The sequence below is a fragment of the Orbicella faveolata genome, unplaced genomic scaffold (genome assembly GCF_042242905.1).
Source record: "Orbicella faveolata isolate gen_17 unplaced genomic scaffold, um_ofav_v1 contig_13, whole genome shotgun sequence".
NCBI lineage: Eukaryota > Metazoa > Cnidaria > Anthozoa > Scleractinia > Merulinidae > Orbicella > Orbicella faveolata.
This window is the reverse complement of record NW_028301540.1, coordinates 11467983-11485341: the sequence shown is the minus strand read 5'-3', so window position 1 is coordinate 11485341 and position 17359 is coordinate 11467983. Positions and strand designations below refer to the sequence as shown.

Below are 17359 nucleotides of genomic sequence, written 5' to 3'. Positions count from 1 at the left end.
CAAACCCCTTGTTTTCGAACAGTATCTGTCTTGAGAAACTGTAATAACTTTACTACCACTAAGTTTGAAATGATAATCAGTTATTTTCTTTATACTTAATGCTTTTAAATTTTCATCATAAATCTTATGTAAATAAAGATAGCTCTAACAATTATTTTACAAAGAAATATTCTAGAGAAGAGTGTCAGAGCTTGTACTTGTAAACATGAACCCCAACCCTGATTTCTCCCCAGCTTCATCCATCCCAGGTTCCCTGTTGCTTTTTGCATTGATGAGTTTATTATTGGCTTCAAGAGAATGATAAGCATACATTTTCAGCAAATAACAAAAAACACAAACAAGATTGGGTTTTACATGTAAATGTTTAATTGACAGCACAATGACAACACATAGATAGCTTTCCATGGTGGTTGAATGTATTTTCAGAAATGGGGCCTCAGTGCTTGAATGGTCTTGCAAAGGTAGTGGAGGATGGTAACCTAAGGTTTAAAAAGATCAAATAAGACTCCTCTTAATATTCACCAGTTGAAAACTGGAGTAAATGTTTATACGACCTCCCTTCCCTCTTTGGTTTTTACATCTCCCCCAACTCTTTTCAACAGCAAGTGTAAACTATAAGATAAATTTCCTAATGAGATCTAGCACTAGGAACTCAATATGTATTTACGATTAAAAAAAGTAATTCTCACAATTAAACAATCCAACCCCATCCACCTTTTAAGTCCTGTCCAAGCAGATACAATGCGGTAATGTACAAGAGCTAATATTTTATCATAATTTATAAAACATAAAATAGCTCATTTGCAGTATCAATGTATTGAATTAAGGTTTTCAGATTTTCATATAGAGAAACTTTTTCAGCACCCTCACCTGCACAAAGAAAAAATAAAATTTCTGAAGTGTGTCATATAAACTACATCAAACACTCTCCATAAAGCATTTTTGGATCCTTACTTAAAGAACAGCTACAATATTGTTTTGGAATTAAAATAAATCAAACTTCAAATTCCTAAGTTGTTGATCAACTGTGCCAATTTTGTACACATAACAAGATCCAGCAACAGGAACTCAAGGTGACCAGAGTTTGGAACTCAAGTTTTGTTATATAGGCATACATGATTCCAGCCAACTGTGAGGCCCCTTATTTGGTCTCAAGTAACCAAGAAAGCCATTACCCCATTGATCCTTGCCAAGTTAACTTTCACCATTTTGTTGAGAAAGTGAAACACAAGTCACCCTTAGCAACATAACCGGGGTAACCCTGGTAGGCCTGTTAACCTTTTTTCGTCAAAATACTATGACTGGCCTACCTGGGGCAACTCATGGTATGAAGAAATCAAAATTAACTCACAAAACCCCACAGTGATCAAATGACTGAAAGGAAGCCAAAGGAAGAAGGATAACTGAGCACTGGAACATGAAAAAAGGCTTACATGTACTAAGTAATTGAGGAGGGACAACTTCGTTTCATATAAACACTTGATAAAGTTGCCTCAGAAGGGTCTGAAAGGGTTGTCTTCAGTACCCAAGACCATATAAATGGGATCTTGTACTCTCCTCCACAGAGGCTCCCTATGGCAAATTGAACATACTCCAAACTACCAGTCTACAGTCAAAGCAGCACAAAAGAGGCCTATGCTGAGGAGAGAGTACCTTGTATGTCAATATGTTTAAAGAAAAGTCTTACAAGACTAGACTGCAAACCATGGGTAAAATGTAGACTGCAGGCTTTTTAAGAACATCGTATTCCCAGAGAGAGAGATTCAGCTAACCATACACCGGCTAACCTGAGCCGTATATTTCAGGCTAACAGCACTTAGATCTCTTTGAAATATAGATAGGACCCTCTGGGCACTCTGATTGGTCAAAAATCCATGTTTTATCAGAGTTTATTATACGGCTCTGTCTCACAAGGACTGGGAACTACTGAATTCACGAGTTTGATTGGCTGAAATCGATATTGAAAGCGTTCTAGATTTTCCCATCTAGACAGGTAATATTTTGCCGTAAGAAAGTTGCAAACTAAAATACAAAGTCATTGACTGTTTTCATCTAACAATATATATTTATGGAAGTGCCATAAAGCCTGATGAGAAAAAAAAGTAAACAGGACAAGCAAATTTTAGCAGAATTAATTCAGCTTATCGCCGATTCGCAAGCAAAAAATGATAGTTAGTACAAACCAGTTACATTAAACGAATTACATTATTCTTGTTTGTGCCATATAATGAACATCTTATTAACTGAGCTTAGTCGATCTGTATGGGAGAATCTTGACCTCTCTTGTGTGTACAGACCTCACTGCGTTCGGTCTGTACTCACGACCTTGGTCAAGATTCTCCCATACAGACTTCCTGCTCGGTTAATAAGAGCTAAATATAACATAGAAAAGGCGTGTTTTATTGTTTTGGGTGTGTAAATCTATATCATAAAGCAAATAAAGAAGCCTAAGCCATGTATTACACTGTGATAAAACACTCCAGACATTTGAGAACACTCCAGAAATTTAGAAAACACTCGCCTGTTTTCTACATTTCTACCACAGTGTAATAAACGGCTTAGACTTCTTTATTTGTTAAATAAAGGAAATGGGAATACAATATATTTCGATTCTTAAAAAGTCTGCAGTCTGCATTTTAACCACCGCTGTGCAGTAGGCAGGCTTTAAGTCTCATTTGAAAAATTGAGCTTATGTTCTTGTTTGTGAAAGTTCTCATTTCCATCATTGTGGATAGTATTTCTGTTTGTTGGGCCTGTTGCTGGATATGTGCCGAGTACGAGATCGCAGATATTTCTTACTCAAATAAACTGATCATTTTTACTGCCGATTCTTCAAAATCATCTTCAATTACAATGTTTCCTTCTACATGTAAGCTATTCTGTGACCAAGTTACACGTTTCTTTAAGCTACCGATCACGTAAAAAACGCAATTTTACAGAGCGAATTGTCAAAATTTTGCCCCACATATTTCCACCGGAGAGCGATGACAGTAACACTTGAAATACACTTTAAGCAAGATTTGTCAGTTATAATGAAAATCTGCTTACCTCTCAAGAAAGAAAAATGATAATGACTCCTTGAGATCCAAATACAATACTATTTGAAGCTGGAATGATTGGAGAAATCCGCCTCAAACAGTTGTATCAGCGAGAGGCGACGACGACATTTTCGAAAACTTTGTGCATTTGCGCGCCTCTTCGCCATGACGTCATAATGGCCATGATCATAGGGTCAGTCAAATCTGACGTGTTCACCTCTCCCTCCTGGGAAAGCCATGAATGGATTATCTCATCAACAAGGTCTCCCCTCCGAATCGACGAATAGCCTCAATTGTCAAAACCCAGTGAATTCACTATAATCATCAATTTAACATGAGGCAAGGCCGCTGATCGTGTTGATCAAAGACTCCGGTGTTCAATGTATGCATTGCTAGATTTGCATATGAAAAGCTTGTTCCACTGAAATTTTCCAGCTTGTAATACACTGTAAATTTTCTATTTGACGATGAGTGAGCCAGTACAGTTTACAGGTAGGAGAGTCAGTCTTTGCACATTTTAGTTTTTCCAAGGAAACTGTTATTTTTTCTCCTTTTCATCTGATTTTTCGAATTTATAAACGTGTCAGAAACATCATTTTCTTTACGCGTTATTCGTCAGCTTATATTTTCTTCTAAAATACTTATTTTTTGAAACCACTTTGAATTTTCGATCAGCGATTGTTTCAACGATCCACGAAATTTTGTAAAAGTCATTTACCACACGATTTTTACCAGTAGGAATCACTTTTAGCTAAATTTGTGAGCTGAAGTTTTCATGTGAAATGGTTTGACACAATTTCACAGTCGATTTTCATGAAACGCTGCGTGTGCTGTTCATTAAAGCCATAGAGGAGCTTATTGTTCGGATGTTCACTTAGTTCATAATTTGTGTCTTTCTATCCTTTATGGGTTAATGCGATATTTAGATAATAACATCTAAAAGAACGGGGAGTCGAGGGGGGGGGGGGGAACTTGGATTGTGGGTTTGATCCTTACTTGACATATTTAATCGCGACCTGATTATTAAGAGACCAATCAGAATCTTTAGAATAGCACTCTATTTATTATATTCTCTTTGCCAGAGTTGCATTTTCAGTTGATAATTGGTGTGAATTTTTAAGTCTTCCATCCAAGCGACTAATTGATGACATTTAATGGGTTGAATTAGTAGGGATTTAATTTTAGCCAAATGTGAGTCATCTTAAGCTGAGTCTGGGGCCAGACAGATGGGGAAAGTACAAAGTCAAGTGCTACAAATAACAATTAATTATTAAACGTTTGTGGTTACTATCTTCTCATTGGCTATTACCCTTGTGAGATAACTTTAAGAATTCCTAGGAATTCCTAGGAATTTCCTAAGAATTCCTAGGAAAAAATTCCTAGGAATTCCTAAGAATTCCTAGGAATTCCTAGGAATCTAAGGTGTGAATTTTCACGGTAATTCGGACTCTGAATTCCTAGGAATTCCAACCGAAATATACTCACCTTGAAAATTCCTTAAAATTCCCAAAAATTCCTAGGAATTTCTGAGAATAACTTGGAATTTGTAGGATTTTTTGAGAATAGGTTGGAATTTTTGGGAAAATCTGAGAAAAACTGGGAATTTTGTATCATTTGTAGGCCAGAGAAAATTTTGATGATAAATGCCCAGCATTAAAATAACAAATAAAGTCACTGATATCACATCAAACAGGTTTTAAATGAATGGTTTATTACATTGGCTCTCATGAATTTAAACATAAGAATAATCATCCTGTTTCTTTTTCATTACATCAAGAATCAAAAGTAAAACTGAAAACAGATATGAAGGTCAAACTTTTACATGTTTGATAAAAAGAGAACTTTTTCAGATAATTTACTTACTTTTTTAGTTTACAAATCCAACAATTTTCCATACACAAGATTTTACCTTAAATTATTGTTATTGTGTGGAACATATCTGGATTTTCATGATTGTAAGGAATCAATGATAAGAACAAAACTGAGACATTCCTTAAAATTAAAAAAAGGCTGAGTTTGGGCAAACTTAGCTGCTGTTCAGTTATTTCTGTTGATTCTGCAGTTAGCCTCTTCATCTTCATCTTTGTTGTATAACACCTAAAACAAAGTTTAAAAAAATACATTACACTGCGATATATATGAGGTACTGTAAGACTGAGATCCAAATATTTATGTGCTCACAGTTTAATACATGCAGCTAATTAAGGCCTGACTGTAAGCTGGTTGAAATGTTGAAAGAGAAGACTTGATAATTGTGAAGGTGCTTGTATACTATTGATAAATATGTTACATAAATCTTGAGCTTACAGTAGACTAAATCAAGGTTTTCCTTCTTCTATAAGTGTATCAACAACTCTCGAATTGGAGGATATATATCACGGTTTTAAGCCAAATTTAGACATTAGAAATATTAAAAAAGACACTTAAAACATTAAAGGAACATTTAAATAATAGAGTAAACGCAAAAGAATATACGGATGGACAAAAATTGAAGATCAACACGGATTGCCATACAGTCAGGCTGAAACACATAGGAGACATATCAAACTCATGCAGACTGTGGCTGCCTCGTTGGAGTTTTTGTCAAGAACTTTGACTGGGATCAGCGAGAACTGCTATATTTGTTTCGTTTGAACAAGTGTGGCGAGAGAAACGACTTGTTATTCGCAAATCAAATTGTTTAGGCATGCCCTCTGGGCAACCTAAATTGTTTCAACCTTGCTTTAGCCAGAATTCATTTCATGCCATGACTGAGTGACCCGCTCGTGTATGATTCGTGATGACAAAGTTCATTCAAAAGCTTTTGTCTAACTAAAAGAAGTTACTTTGTATAACATAGGGTTACTTGAATTCGATTACTCACCAAATAGTTTTGTATACAGCTAATCTGCCCTTTGAATTTTTCCCCGTTGCAGCATCCACAGTAAGACTTTCTTTTAGCTCCAAATCTTCGCCAAGAATAACATGTTTCTCGTTAATGACACTCACGCTGTTTTCTTCTAGTGACAGGACCACAGCAAAAACCATTTTGATATAATTTTGGAAGTGAAATCTACTAATACGCACGAGTGATCAACCGTTAACGCTGAATTCAAAGATGGGCGCCAAAAGAGAATGACTAACGCGATCTTTGTCACGTTCAGTCACGAGGATAGTCACGTGAAAATTTGCGTGCTGTGATTGGTTCAGTTGATCAGTTGAGGAGAGAATGGAAACTGGAGAAGAAGGAGAGAGAGACTGGCAACGAGGTTGCCAGACCAGTCGCTTTCGATGGTAAGTCTGCTTCCCTTTCCACGCTGTTTTGGTGGTCTTTTGAAAGATGGGTCGTGCTTCAAAAGGAAAAAACTACACAAACTTTTTACGAAGAAATCGAGGAAAATGGAACGTACTTTAACTAGTTGATCTGTTCCCGACAGTTGTCAAGATAACAAAGGATCGTGAGGTACTTAAATCAAGTTCACATCAAAGGTAAGGAATCCAATTTTATAGGGATTTTCTGTTATGATAAGCTATAATTCTAAATAAATCAAACTAAGCAATGCATTGTGTGCTCTTTGAAAACCCCAAAAGCCGAAATTCACCTAAAAGGTTTCAGATCGACCTAAGAAAACGAGATAAATTCTGCGAAATAAGCTTAAGCTTGTTGTAAGTCCACCAAATCTATTTTGAGAGCCCACGTGTTTCAACACCCAGTCAGCACAATGCAGCAAGTAGAAATTCATTTCCTTTGAATTATTTATAAGGATTAACATTATATCAGATCTATAGTCTTTTCAATACATCAAGATGTAGGTTTTTTTTAATTTGTCATTTATTTATGTCAGTTATTTATTTGTTTCCCACTGACTCATAATCTTTTTTATTCTTTTGATTTTGTTGTGCCATGAATTAAAGTGACCGCAAGGACAAGGAAATACAAGAAACATATTGATGATCCCACTATACCCATACCAAAATCTACAAGATTTGACCACATAAATTGCTTAAAGCAGTCTTCCCAGGGCAGTTGATGTCATCTCCCTCTCTTGCATCACTTTTTCCTGGAGATCATTTCCAGCACCATGAACAGAACACCTCAGAGTTTTCGGCTCGCCTGAGTGAGGTGGCTGTTGGCAGAAATGTTGTGGATGACTTTGATGGACTATGAAGTCAACCTTTATGTAAGAATTGAAGCTTCACAGAAGCATTTGATGAAATTGAGTTGCCTATACACTGTACCTGAAAAGACTACAGAAATACCAATTGATGTAATACACACAACAGTTCAGATTTGTCCACAGACAGTGATTCAGATAATGATGTTGAAGTTTCTAGGTCTGACTCCTCTGAAGAAATTGAGAACTCTGACACTGACGGCTATTCACTGGACTCCTCTGATGAAAGTGAAACTAATTGTTCACAAGAAAAAAACATTTTCTGCCAAAGAATATGCCTGTATGGCTATTCTGGCCTTAATTTCAAGACATTGTATGACAATGAGAGGCTGCTAAAGATATCCTTGTTTTAATGAAACTACGGGTAATTTGTCCAGAGAATGTCACAGTACAGTTTTACAAATGTACAGCAAGTGTGTGGAAACTGTGAGCTTTTCATTTCTGACATCTGTGAGAGATGTCTTCCTCTTTTTCCTAAAGTCGTAAAGGATCAAGTCAAAAATTGTTCAATAGTGGGCTGTGATGGATATGTGTGTGAATCTACAATTATATTAAATATATACATGCATATGTATACTTTTGGTTTTATCGAAATTGTAAATAATATATATACATTTATGCTGACAGGAATTTTTTGCTCAATCTATTTATCAAATCTGAGAGCATCCATTTTTCTATCAGTTAAACTCTGGGTGTTTGATTTAAGGGTCCATACGGGCACATATACACTAACAAATCAGGTTGGATCTAAAAAGCAATGTTATGAGTGCTATAGTTTTATGTCGAGTTGTCAGACTTAAACTGGAATTAATGTAGTAACATTTGTTTGTAAATAATTACCTTGGAGCTTGACAACAATACAAAGGTATGGAACTGCAGGGAAATGATCCTGTTGATTTTTACTAATTCACAGAAACTGATTCATGCACTGAGTTCATCTTTAATTTTGACATTTTGGGAAATTTATAGAAATTTCAAATACAATATTTCATGTGTTTTAGCTGTTCCCAAAAATTCCTAGATATTCCAAACACATTTTTTAAAACAGTCTGGGAAATAATAGGAGTTCCTAGGAATTCCCAATAATTCCCAGTCATACTTTTCACTATTCCCAAATATTCCCAGAAATTCCAAGGTCTTGGATTACATATAATTTGCATGGCTTGGAATAACTTGGAATTCCTAGGAATTCCCAATAATTCCCAGTCATACTTCCACTATTCCCAAATATTCCCAGAAATTCCAAGGTCTTGGATAAAGCATAATTTGCATGTCTTGGAATAACTTGGAATTCCTAAGAATTCCTAGGAATTCCTAGGAATTCCCAGACTACTGGGAATTTATTTCGCAGGGGTAGGTTCTTAGTAGGTTCTTATTTGTAGGAGTTGTCATAGTGATACCATTCAGAGAGCTACTGTAGTACTAGTATGTCATAATGGTTGAACATTTGTATTTTAAACCGCAAAAATGCCAAGCCTTATTTTTTAAACAATAATAAATTCAGTATCATAGGCTACCATATTTACAGTTGTATTTGATAATAATGTAAATTGTTAACAGCAATATAAATATATAAATAAAAACAGCAAAAATAAATAAAAACCCAATTTAGGGAATTAAAATTGAACCAATTTGAAAATAATCAAATACAATGTGAAACAAAATATTAATTTTCTTGCGTATTGAAATAAAGATGCATTGTACTGTACACAGAAAGAACAAACATTTTCTTTGGGTATCACTGTTACAGTTGGAATGAAAAAGACAAGCAGTAATGTGTATTTCACATGAGCAAAAGTCAGGGCACTCTACAGATTCAAGTCCCAAGGCTACACCAGTATAATTTTATACAGTATTCTATACTCTGTATTTAAAAGATTTTCAATTAAACAAATAATTTTCATGGTGTTTCTCAGAAATTTCACAATTTCTATCAATTAAAATCCAGTATTCTACAAAATAAGAGTGTTTTTTTGTATAAGAACCTATTGTTCTTTGCCAGCCTAAATAGGTTCTTATATATTTGGGTATTAAAATGCCCAATTTCAGCCTGTAGGTTCTTAAATCACTAGGTTCTTATACGTGGGTGTTTACTGTATTACCCCACCAACCTCAGTAAATTTTGGGTCTTTGACATCCTCCCTCCAACTTCATGGGTAGGGGGGCAGGGAAGTATGGATCTTCACAATGAATGACTGCTATGAAAATGATCGTAATTTATTCTTGCCAATTATTTACTTTTTGATCACATATGAGTAGCATAATTCAAATCAGTGCAACATGTATTTTGCTTTTGGAAGGAGGCTAGACTCTACACATGTAGGATTACAGTTTAACCCCTATTAAAAATAATAGAAGAACACTCATGGGAATGGCAGAAAGGTGGCCGGGGCCGCTCTATAGGCGTGGCTGCTTAAAAGGGGTTTTAATTATTTACAATATTATACTGACAATAGTTTTGGTACATTTAAGTGACTGGTTGCTTAATAGGGGGTTGCCGCTAAATGGGACATAGCTGCTTAATGGGGGTTTGTCTGTATGTTCTTTTGTCTGAAGCTACTTAAATGTAATGAGCCCGCCGATTATCATTCTGCTAAGACATTTTGCACTCCTTCAAACGAGAAGCATACCTCATCATTAAAGGTCACTCTCTTTAACCTCTAGGCACAAAAAACAAAGATGTTTTTGTAATTGCTATTATTTCTGTTTATATCTATGTTTAATGGTGTTACATATTTGAATGAATGAATGAGAAACTTTATTTACGTGTCAAGGAATTCTAGCGTGGGAAAAAAAAAACGCTCTTCTAATAGGGGACACTTAAAATAAATAAAATAGTTTATTAAAATTTAAACACCTAAAATTTCAAATTTTAAAAGATGTAATGGGGTTTTTCTAATTTATTTTCAACATTCACTTTTGTTACTCTATGATATCATTGTTACTTTATCATTTCCAAGTTTACCCTGAGTCATTACCCTGAAGAAGAAAGGCAGCTAGTGCCTTTTGAAATATTGGCATTGATTTTATATATTAATCCTTTACTGTAAATAAATCAATTGCTTACTCTTTTTTTTGGTAACTGTTACAACGGTGAAGTGGGCATGGGTTGTGGGTCTTAAGGTGGGCCACAGACCGTGGGAGTGAGTCACCGGGCCACCAGCCTGCTTTTAGCAAAAGCCATCAACCAAGGCCACCAATTAGTTGGATGTTTACACGATTTTTGTTTGCACAAAAACTTAAATGTGCATCTTGACTGGGATATAGTATATGCACTGTATTTTGTGAAATTATTTGCGAAGTGCAGGTTGAATTAAACCCCTGATAAATAAAAGGTTCTTGTTTTTCTTTGTCGTTGTTGTTGTTGTTTTTCAATTGGCTAAATTAATGGAATAATTTGCATCCTGTCTCATTTGTTCCTTACACAAACAAGGTAATTTAGGTAATGTTTTTGCCCAAAAAATGTGTAAGTCTTTGCACCTTCTAGGTTTTGTAGGTGTTGTGGTCCAGTCATGTTTTATCTTTTATTTCCTGTAATTATATTTCCTCTTTAGTATGTTTATGGTGAGAGATGTGTTAAATTACTGGCTCTAAATCTGTATTCCCTTTTTAGATTCAAGTCAGCAACCCACTTTTAGTAAGAAAAGAGGATGGAAGGTAGCTGCTGATGTTTTGCCTATAAATGATATTAATTATCAATGATCGAGTGCAATGTTGGTCCTTAATTGTCCATTTTGGGAGGAGGAAGTGATGATGATGATGATGGTGATGATGATGATGATGATGATGATGATCATGATGATGATGATCATGATGATGATTTGTGATTACTAATATTATAATGATGAATGTAGGAATGCAGGGATTAGTCCTGCATTTCTGATCCTAGCAGTATGCAGGATATGTTTCATTTCACATACGAACCTAGAGAAATGGCCTAGCTCACTACGAGTCTCTTCTAGCTTAGTGGTTAGAGCGCCCAACCGGTATCTTGGAGGCCATGGGTTCTACTCCTGTCTGGGACTCAGAATTTTTTTTTTTGTCCCATGGTCGTCCCAAGTTCAAATCCTTGGCCATGCTTTGTATATAGCCATCTGGTCTGCCTCCCGCTAGGTAGGATTTTAAAACATGTTATTTTCAATTAAAATATTTGTTTCCTCTGTTTCAGTGGCATGCCGCCCTGGAAAATAGCTATCTATTTAGCTATCTAACTGCATGACCACTAGAAACAACAGTTACATTTTACGTTTTTTGTAATTATTTACCCCTAAACAGCTCAAAGTCACTATGTATTATATCAATGCAATATGCTATATTAGTATACTAATAATATACTAAAGTATAGTAATGCAAATGCAACAATTGATCTGATTGGTTGAGCTACTTGTATACTATCAACTATTGTATTTCACCGCTAAATTTTCTCTGATTCTGATTGGTTGAAATTGATCAGGTGACACGATAGTGTTCATCCGCAGAAAGACACTATCAGCACATAGTGCCCGTCCGAGAAAAATACCCGGATGGATGGTACTTGTCCGTGAAAAGGTTTCTGTAAACGAGCCGGCTTATAGAAAATAAACAATTGAAATTGCATTATTGGGATGTTATTATTTTTTTTCACAATTTACATTTGGCTTTTCTCGGCTTTCATCTTTAAAAGTTAAAAAATAATTTAAAGTGATTTTGAACTGGCATGCTAGTGGTGAACAAAAAAAACAATAGAGTGTTAAATTGTCTTGGAACTTGCATATTTTCCCTCAAAGCTTCGCTTCTCGGGCAAATATTTGTTTTAAGAACATCAAATTTCCACGGGGCAACTATCAGCCAATAGTTCCTCAGCATAAACACTCTCTTGTTTAATTAGTGTACCAGTACACACTAGCTCAGATTGTTTGATGATTAATTAAATTGATTAATTAACTCCCTCCTCTTATAAACCATTTCATTTTTTTTCTTCATTTATTTTTCTATTTCCATTCAATCCTTTAGTTGTTTGGCATCAAAGCTGTACATAGGTTTTTTTTTTTACTTATTTGTTTAATGATTTTGCCATAATTGCTGCCAAGCCTTTTGATTGATAGTTTCCCATAATAACTTGAGTGTTTTTGTTTTTGTTGTTGTTGTTGTTTTTTAATTTTGACAAATTATCACTCTGTTTTTATTTAGAAGTGCAGTAGCTGCCAGCAATTTAACCCACCAGCAGCCAAGATCTGCAAATTTGTTGACTGCAAGGCAGTATTTCCAGCTCGAACGTTTGATTGGAGTGCCATTGAGAAGATGGGTAATACCAACCCATCCCACCAACGTGAACTGCTAGAGAAAAGGGTAATATTCAGTTGTTACATTTTTATTTAAAAAAAAAAAAAATTCCAAAAGTTTTTATCATTTCTTATCCTCATCATGACCTGTCTGCAAGTTGTGAATGTGCAATATACTTGACTAATCTTTATTTCGAACATACACTGTAACGTCAGGTTCACAGCGACTGTTGAAAGGCTGAATTGTCACTTGCTAGACAACTTGTCGCGATGAGACTAGCGTGTGTGGGAGATGCTTTACTAATCGAATAAAGCCAGAGATCACGGAAAATCAGCTGTGATTGACGGTGATTTAATTGACGATAATCGAACGTAAACTGAAATATAATGTAATGAATAAACTAATTACTAGATAATAGAAGATTACAAGATGACAAGAGTCACGAAACAATAATAGCGAACATTCCCCCTAGCTTAGGTTTCTATTTAGCAACTTTCCTATAAGAATCTCTGGTAATTCAGTTAAGTCCTTTCTTTGCTAGTAAATTCCCACATCGCTTTCAGTGGCGCTCACGCAAGCACGTTTTTATCACATCGTACAATTTTATTGCTTTCAAGTTTTTAGAGTGTTGTCATTTATTGTATTAGGACAGTTAGCAGTATGCGTATCTGCTTGGGATCACTGATGATTTTAATTGTATCTTTACTGAGAAGTTTCACTGGAAGTATTGTCATATCGCAGTTATGATTGGAATGTTTGCTATTATTGTTTCGTGACTCTTGTCATCTTGTAATCTTCTATTATCTGGTAATTAGTTTATTCATTACATTATATTTCAGTTTACGTTCGATTATCGTCAATTAAATCACCGTCAATCACAGCTGATTTTCCGTGATCTCTGGCTTTATTCGATCAGTAAAGCATCTCCCACACACGCTAGTCTCATCGCGACAAGTTGTCTAGCAAGTGACAATTCAGCCTTTCAACAGTCGCTGTGAACCTGACGTTACATACACCTTTCAATGATGATTCTTAAGTCTACAAACAATCATTCCTTTAATCTGTCTGTAAATGTAGTTCATGTCCTTCTATCCATCCATACATCCCTCTGTCTGTTCGTCATCTGTTTGTCCATCCCTATTTAGAGCAACTCACTAAAACAACGTTCTCTGTATCTTACTTTAATTTTAGGCAAATATCTTGTACAAAAAACACAAATGGGATGTTGTCATTTTGTACTATCACCCTCATGGTGTGGGTGACACCATTTCAGTTTATGGGACACCAGGCAATGCAGCCAAATTTCTTGGTCTGTCTGACGGTCAAGAGAAAGCGCCTTCGGCAGGAAAGCGTGCAATGGATCTTTTTGAACGTTTTATAGATCGTAAGTATTACATATATTTCCATAGCCGTTTATCCTAGCGATTATGTCTCATGTTCATTGTCAGAAACATTTGGAAACATATGGGTTTCTGATGCTATAAAATAAAACGTCTGGCAAAACCAACTCTGGCAATCACTTATAACTGTTCAGTTCATCGGTCGTACTAACAAGGTTTGCAATCGTATTTTAATTTGTTATCGTTATTACGTCCCCGGTAAGCAGGCTTTGAAAGCATCCCTGTCGTGCTTATTTAGAAGCGATTGATCAGTGAACGCTTTTTTAAAAATGACTTCGAAAAAAAAGTGATCGAAAATGTTAATAGCAGAATTATTGCCCTCTTGTAGTGGTGTCCCTTTAGGAGGGATTCGACCGTAATGTTTGTTCGTTTGTTTTTTTTGGCGTAATGACAAGTGAAATCTTAATTTAATAAACCATTCTTTACTGTTCAACAGATGAACTCAGCGACTCTGATACTGCTACTTCGTCGGCTACCACCTCTGTATGTTCTAGCACCCTTTCTTCTAGCTCAACAGAAACACATTCCATAACCACTAACTCAGCCTGTGTCACACTATCAACTAACCTTCCACCATCACACGCATCCTCCACTGCCATAACCACTACCTCAGCCACTGCCACGCTATCAACTAACCTCCCATCATCTCACGCCGCATCCTCCACTGCACCTACCCTCAATCCCATTCTATCATCGTCACCTCCTATCATTAGTGCGCCACCCGTCGCAGATATTAACTCAATTTCTGCGCCCATTCTGGTTGCCACTACCGCTTCACTCTCATCTCCAGTCGTGTCTTCTAACCCTAACTACCTTTCCACTTCTTTGCCATCAACTTCGGTGGGTAGTGGAAAAAACGTGCAGGCTCAATCATCTTCTTCTACTAAATTAACAGTTCATCCCTCCTCGATGTCTACACTAGCAACGACTAGTTCCACGTCAGCTTCAGTGCAGAAAGCAGAGACGCAGCTAGTGGCATACGTAGAGAAGAACACAGTCCAGGCACTTGGAGTGCCGTTGCAATCACGCAAAGTAATCCACGGCAAACCCATACCTAAGGGCAGTATCTGTGTTCAAATATCGCAGACGAGCGGACCCAACATACCAGCGCCAATTGTTCTCGGACATGAAGATGAGAACTCTTTCCTTCAAACCAGCATGTTCTTCGCACTGCCAATAAGTCGCTTGTTCAGTTACGTGTATTCAAAGAGTACAAACAGTGTGAAACTATCCCCTTACGCCGTCGGTACCTAATGTCGACTTAAGGTGGCTGATCACAGTTTTCGATACCTGTCTTTCATTCACCTTTTTCTCCAAAAGCCTTGAACCCACGGTCGCCAAAAATGGCAAAATAAAGGGTAGGTACTCCAAAGATTGGAAAACTGTGTTCAGTCACCTTGAGTTGCTATACCAAGCTTAAAACTGGTCTCTCCAATAGAGTTTGCATGTTTCTTGAGTACATTTGCCTCAGTGAAACAGAGCGATTGGCAATTTTCATTTTTTTCAATTTATTATTTTTTCACTATTTCAAGTTCTACCTGATTTAATTTTACCACTTGTTGACAATGTTACCAACAACTTTCTAAGTGTTTCATACCGATAGTGTGTAAGACTTTTCTAAGAAAATGTTTTACGAACAACTCAGGGAAACCATATTTTGAACATTGAAAGTTGGAGTATAAAAATTACTAAATTTCCAATGCGTATGCGATGTACGAAGCTTAACGTTTCAGTGAGCGGAAGATTTCAAAAATTTAAGACGTTTATAAGGAGCAATTTTGGCTGGAACTGCGCGCGCAGTGCGTTTGACCGCTGTGTGGGCAGAACAACCCGTAAACTCTGGTAACATCAACAATTTGTTAATTACAAGTACTGCATCCGGAACTCTTCCTTAAGCTTGTTAATATTGACTGTGCAATTGAAATTGTTATAATGGCAAACTTCAGTGGAATATCATGCATTTTTAGAATTGGATTTTAGGAGTGTGGATCTGGGGAATTGAACTAATTTTCAAATTTGCAACTTATTATCCTTATTAAATAGAGACTTAAACATATAAATTCCAAACTTTTCGTATGGAAATTCTTTTATTACCATTAAGTCATTACACCCATGTACGCAGCCGAATACAACAGCATACCTTAAGGCATTATGTTCTTTGTGGGTTAGCGGCTAGTTTTCTAATGAACGAAGAAAATAAGGACGCTACCGAGTTACCTTCAACCGTACTCTATAATAGAGGGACTCGTGCGCAATCAAATCGGGTTAATTGTACGTTTTAGATGTGAGTTTGTTGTTCTTATTTGCATATCTCATAAAAAATCGACCTTCCACCCGTTGTGCGAAGTTGTCCCCTATTTCTATCATTCCACATAAACCATGTACGTTTGAGATGGAATTTGGTGAAATGGCGGTCCTTATTCACCTATTTCATCAAATTCGACCTTCCACCCGTTGTGCGAAATTGTCCTCTATTTCTACCATTGCATATAACCAATGTACGTTTGAGATGGGATTTGGTGAAATGGCGGTCCTTATTCACCTATTTCATCAAAATCGACCTTCCACCCGTCCTGCGAAATTGTCCTCTATTTCTACCATTGCACATAACCAATGTACGTTTGAGATGGGATTTGGTGAAATGGCGGTCCTTATTCACCTATTTCATCAAAATCGACCTTCCACCCGTCCTGCGAAATTGTCCTCTATTACTACCATTCCACATAAACCATGTACGTTTGAGATGGGATTTGGTGAAATGGCGGTCCTCATTCAACTATTTCATCAAATTCGACCTTCCACCCGTCCTGCGAAATTGTCCTCTATTTGTACCATTCCACATAAACAATCAACGTGTAAGATGGGATTTGGTGAAATGGCGGTCCTTAGTCACCTATTTCATCAAAATCGACCGTCCACCCGTCCTGCGAAATTGTCCTCTATTTCTACCATTCCACATAACCAATGTACGTTTGAGATGGAATTTGGTGAAATGGCGGTCCTCATTCAACTATTTCATCAAATTCGACCTTCCACCCGTCCTGCGAAGTTGTCCTCTATTTCTACCATTCCACATAAACAATGAACGTTTGAGATGGGATTTGGTGAAATAGCGGTCCTTATTCACCTATTTCATCAAATTCGACCTTCCACCCGTCCTACGAAACCATTCCACATAAACAATCAACGTTTGAGATGGGATTTGGTGAAATGGCGGTCCTTAGTCACCTATTTCATCAAATTCGACCTTCCACCCGTCCTACGAAATTGCCCTCTATTTCTACCATTCCACATAACCAATGTACGTTTGAGATGGGATTTGGTGAAATGGCGGTCCTTAGTCACCTATTTCATCAAAATCGACCTTCCACCCGTCCTGCGAAATTGTCCTCTCTTTCTACCATTCCACATAATCAATGTACGTTTGAGATGGGATTTGGTGAAATGGCGTCCTCATTCAACTATTTCATCAAATTCGACCTTCCACCCGTCCTGCAAAATTGTC

The 17359-nt window shown here is 36.6% G+C and overlaps 2 protein-coding genes and 1 long non-coding RNA gene across 4 annotated transcripts; 1 reads left to right on the top strand and 2 right to left on the bottom strand.

The window, feature by feature from the left end:
* Positions 1-343: 343 nt before the first annotated feature.
* Positions 344-3300, bottom strand: LOC149115002 (uncharacterized). Its single transcript, XR_016205975.1, has 2 exons — positions 3049-3300; positions 344-479 (listed from the first exon to the last, which is right to left on the bottom strand). It is a non-coding gene; the product is annotated as an uncharacterized LOC149115002 (long non-coding RNA).
* A 166-nt stretch (positions 3301-3466) lies between these two features.
* LOC149115000 (uncharacterized) lies at positions 3467-16187 on the top strand. Of its 2 annotated transcripts, none has more exons than XM_089284665.1 (5): positions 3467-3530; positions 10806-10849; positions 12362-12520; positions 13646-13838; positions 14291-16187. In XM_089284665.1, the coding sequence occupies exons 1-5, from the start codon at positions 3506-3508 to the stop codon at positions 15106-15108; spliced, it is 1239 nt and encodes a 412-aa protein (XP_089140791.1). In that variant the 5' UTR covers positions 3467-3505; the 3' UTR covers positions 15109-16187. The 2 variants fall into 2 exon arrangements, with proteins under 2 accessions (XP_089140791.1, XP_089140792.1); XM_089284666.1 differs by lacking the exon at positions 3467-3530 and adding an exon at positions 6394-6506 and having other exon boundaries at positions 6933-10849.
* On the bottom strand, positions 4729-6429 carry LOC149115001 (uncharacterized). Its single transcript, XM_089284677.1, has 2 exons — positions 5902-6429; positions 4729-5135 (listed from the first exon to the last, which is right to left on the bottom strand). The coding sequence occupies exons 1-2, from the start codon at positions 6063-6065 to the stop codon at positions 4949-4951; spliced, it is 351 nt and encodes a 116-aa protein (XP_089140803.1). The 5' UTR covers positions 6066-6429; the 3' UTR covers positions 4729-4948.
* Positions 16188-17359: the final 1172 nt, after the last annotated feature.